The 3,687-nt window shown below is 51.9% G+C and overlaps 1 protein-coding gene across 1 annotated transcript in view; it reads left to right on the top strand.

The window, feature by feature from the left end:
- The window catches only part of MAPK4 (mitogen-activated protein kinase 4), a 19,164-nt gene that overhangs the window by 6,376 nt on the left and 9,101 nt on the right, over positions 1-3,687 (top strand). The window contains exon 2 of the mRNA XM_010008495.1: positions 933-1,077. Coding sequence (XP_010006797.1) covers positions 933-1,077 — 145 coding nt within the window. The remainder of the gene's footprint in view (positions 1-932; positions 1,078-3,687) is intronic.

The raw sequence follows: 3,687 nt of genomic DNA, 5'->3' as shown, positions 1-3,687 counted from the left end.
GGTGGTTTAGGTGGGACAGTACTCAGAGGGCAGGGTTTCTAATTCTGCACCACCTACCTGAGCCCCCAAATGGCTTTCCCACTTATCCCATTGTGGCTTATTTTCAGGAATCTTGGCTTGGAGCCCTAGCAGGGCTGAATGATGCTTTGAAACATCCAGGAAACAACCAGCTGGTCCAGGAGACGTCCTTCCAGGCAGGAGGGATTTTCCTCCATAGATCTTGTTTTTATTATAGAATCACAGAATAATTTGATTTGGAAGGGACCTTAAAGATCATCTAGTTCCAACTCCCCTGCATGGGCAGGGACACCTCCCACCAGCCCAGGTTGCTCCAAGCCCCATCCAACCTGCCCTTCAACACTGCCAGGGATGGAGCAGCCACAGCTTCTCTGGGCAACCTGGGCCAGGCTCTCACCACCCTCACACCAAAGAATTTCCTCCTCATGTCTCACCTCAATCTCCCCTCTTCCGGTTTAATCCTTTAATCCCTTCCCCCTTGTCCTCTCACTGCCCTCTCTGGTGAAAAGCTGCCCATGCAGGGGGTTGGAACTAGATCTTGGAGGTCCCTTCTAACCCCAACCAGTCTGTGATTCTATGCCAATCCATCCAACTCCTCTACCAGTGACCTGAAATAACTTTTTCAAGTACAATGTGCACATCTGGGCAGTTAAAGCCATCTGTCCTTTGCAGAAGGTGCTTCAATACCACCCTGACAAACAGCAAGGAGGTTTTTGAGGAGCACCAAGTGCTTTGCCTCCTGGAGCTCTGAAGCATCTCTGTTCTCAGTGGCGGAGGTCTCACCTTCCTCCAGGATACAGCACAAGCATGGTGGGCAGGTTTCTCTGCAGTGGTGGGAGAGCCAGGGCTAACTGGGGAGGAGCAGAGGAGCTTTCTTGCAAGGTTGCTCATGTCTTGTGTCTCTGCTTTTCCAGGGGTACCTTTCTGAAGGCTTGGTGACCAAGTGGTACCGCTCCCCTCGCCTCCTGCTCTCCCCAAACAACTACACCAAAGCCATCGACATGTGGGCAGCTGGTTGCATCCTGGCTGAGATGTTGACAGGAAGGATGCTCTTTGCTGGTAGGTTTCTGCCCCCCTCCTTGATTAATCCTTTTCATCCTTCCCTGCTACCCAATTCCAAGGTTTTTTAGCATGGCAGAGGGAATTCCTCTCCCTTGGCCAGCTAGGGATCATGATGGGGATCCTACATGTGGTTGTGAGACGTGAGAGCTGCCTCCAGATCTGACTTGTAGTGAGAGGACAAAGGAGAATGGATCTGAACTGGAGAAGGGGAGATTTAGGTTAGACATGAGGAGGAAATTCTTTGGTGAGACCCTGGCCCAAGTTGCCCAGGGAAGCTGTGGCTGCCCCATCCCTCTAGGACTTGAAGGGCAGGTTGGATGGGGCTTGGAGCAACCTGGGCTGGTGGGAGGTGTCCCTGCCCATGCAGGAAGGTCAGGACTAGTTGATCTTTAAGGTGCCTTCCAACCCAAACCATTCCATGGTTCTCTGAAACTTCACTTGCACAACCTCTGCTATTAGGTGGTCCTTTGTTTGGTGCAGATCCCCCTGGTACAGGCAGGAGAAGAGTGAGATACCATCTTCTTTTTCACTCTGCCTCTTTGCACTTGCCTAAGGTGGACACAGGGTGGTCCAAGTGTGGTGGACCCAGTGGGTCCCAGTGGGCACCCAGTGGGGTGCCCAAAATGGACAAGTGTCCAGGCAGGGACAGCCTGATGCCAAGAGCAAAACCCTAAACAAAGAAGAATTCTGATGAAACAACAAAACCTTTGGGCTGTTCCTGAGTTTCTGGCAGAAGAGTTTCTTGTTGGGAGGAGGGATGTTCAAAAAGAATCATCATAGAGTGTAAGGACCTGAGATAATGTAGCCCTGTCCCAAGAGGGACAGGATTTTAGTTGGGATTGGGATCTCCAAGCTTATTTTCAGCTTTGAGGGAAAACATTTGGATGCCACCACCCATTTCCAGGAGATTCCTGGAGGCAGATTTTGGAGTTGTAAAGGTGCAGTGCAAGGACAAAGAGACATAAAAAGCCCCAGCAAGGAGGGTGCAGTTAGTGCAGCTTTTGGAGCTCAACTCTGATGTTCTTGAGAAGCAAATCTTGGATGTAACCCAATTCCACAAACCCTCCCTGTCGAGTGCAAACTTGTGCTTCCCAAACTGGGATGAGGAACCATTTATTCAGGGATGAAGCAGTTGCTTTCCTGCTATGGGAAGAGCTGCTTGGCTGCTCCTCCTTGCTTTTCTCTCCCATTAGTGTTTAGAATGACAAGGTTTCACACATTTCAGGAGCAGCTGCTGGCAGTTAAATAAATAATTAGACCCATTAATAATGGAGAAGGACCTTTTCTTCACAAATATCCCAGCCCTGCTGCCGAGTTTTGCAGCCCTGCTGGGTTGCAGCTGATCCCTCCCTCCTTCCCTCCTTACTTGCAGCTTCCATGTTGCTTTTGTGAAAGCTGGAGATGAAGCAGTTGGTGGCATCCTGAAGTCAGCCTTGAAATTGCCTCCCTCTCCTTCATCCTTCTTGGCCTCCCTTCCCCAAAATTTTCAAAGCCAAGGGCTTCACCTCTACCAATTGTGCATCAGACCTGGCTGCTCCTGCCACCTCCCTGGGTTGTTCCAGGAGCAGGGATGTCTCCACAGGCCTCTTGTCCCAGCAGGCACAGGACATTTTCTGGTCTTGCTGTGGTTCTCCCAAGGGTCTCCAAGCTTTTTGGATGGAAGCAAAATGGATGATGCCCAAAGCTCAGCCAGTCCAGGGCATCAGAGCAGAACCAGAGCAAAGGGGGGTTGGGCTCTGCTCCCCAGGAACAAGGGATGGGACAAGAGGAAATGGGCTGCAGTGGTGCCAGGGGAGGCTGAGCTGGGATGTTGGGCAGCATTTCTTGCTGGCCAGGGTTGTCAGGCCCTGGCCCAGGCTGCCCAGGGCAGGGCTGGAGTCCCCATCCCTGGAGGGGTTTCCAAGCTGTGTAGATGTGGTGCTGAGGGACATGGGGCAGGGGTGGCCTGGGCAGGGCTGGGGGAAGGGTTGGACTGGATGATCTGAAAGGCCTTTTCCAACCCAAACGGTTCTTTGATTCTTTTCTATGATTCTAAGCAGACCCCCAGTGCTGATGGTGGGGTCCTGTTCCTGCAGGAGTTGCACCACACCAGACCAATGTGCTGCCTCCCTCATATCAAACTGGGTGTAGCAGGAACCCCAGGGGAATCCTTTTGGACTCTTTAAGTTAATCTCTCTTCTCCTGTACTTGCTCCTCATGTCAGGCAGCAAAACAAGGCTGGCTTGTCCAGGTCCTTCTCTGGCTGTCCCCACCAGAGCACCCAAGCACTCATCTTTATCCTGGCTTTCCAAAAAGTGCTTGAGCCCTGTTTCAGCCCCAGCTTGGGTTTGTTGCTGGTTTTGGAGCTCAGGATAGAAGCTACATGGGCTGACACCAGGTATCTACTGCCAAGGTATCTGAGCTCCTCCCTAAAGCTCCTTTCATGGTCAAAGCAGAGTCAAAGGCAGCTCCAGGATGTGATTCACCTGGGTGAGATGCCCCAGAGCAGCCACACAGGAACCCACTTCACAGGTTGGTCCTGAGAGTCCTCAGCAGGCCAGGGATCAGGAGATGGGATTTGGCAGATCCCAGACTGGGCTCAGCTGGATACATGCTGTGAACATTCCT

Source organism: Chaetura pelagica, unplaced genomic scaffold, assembly GCF_000747805.2.
Source record: "Chaetura pelagica isolate M959 unplaced genomic scaffold, ChaPel_1.0 scaffold182, whole genome shotgun sequence".
Taxonomy (NCBI): domain Eukaryota; kingdom Metazoa; phylum Chordata; class Aves; order Apodiformes; family Apodidae; genus Chaetura; species Chaetura pelagica.
This window is presented reverse-complemented; position numbering and strand designations above follow the sequence as displayed.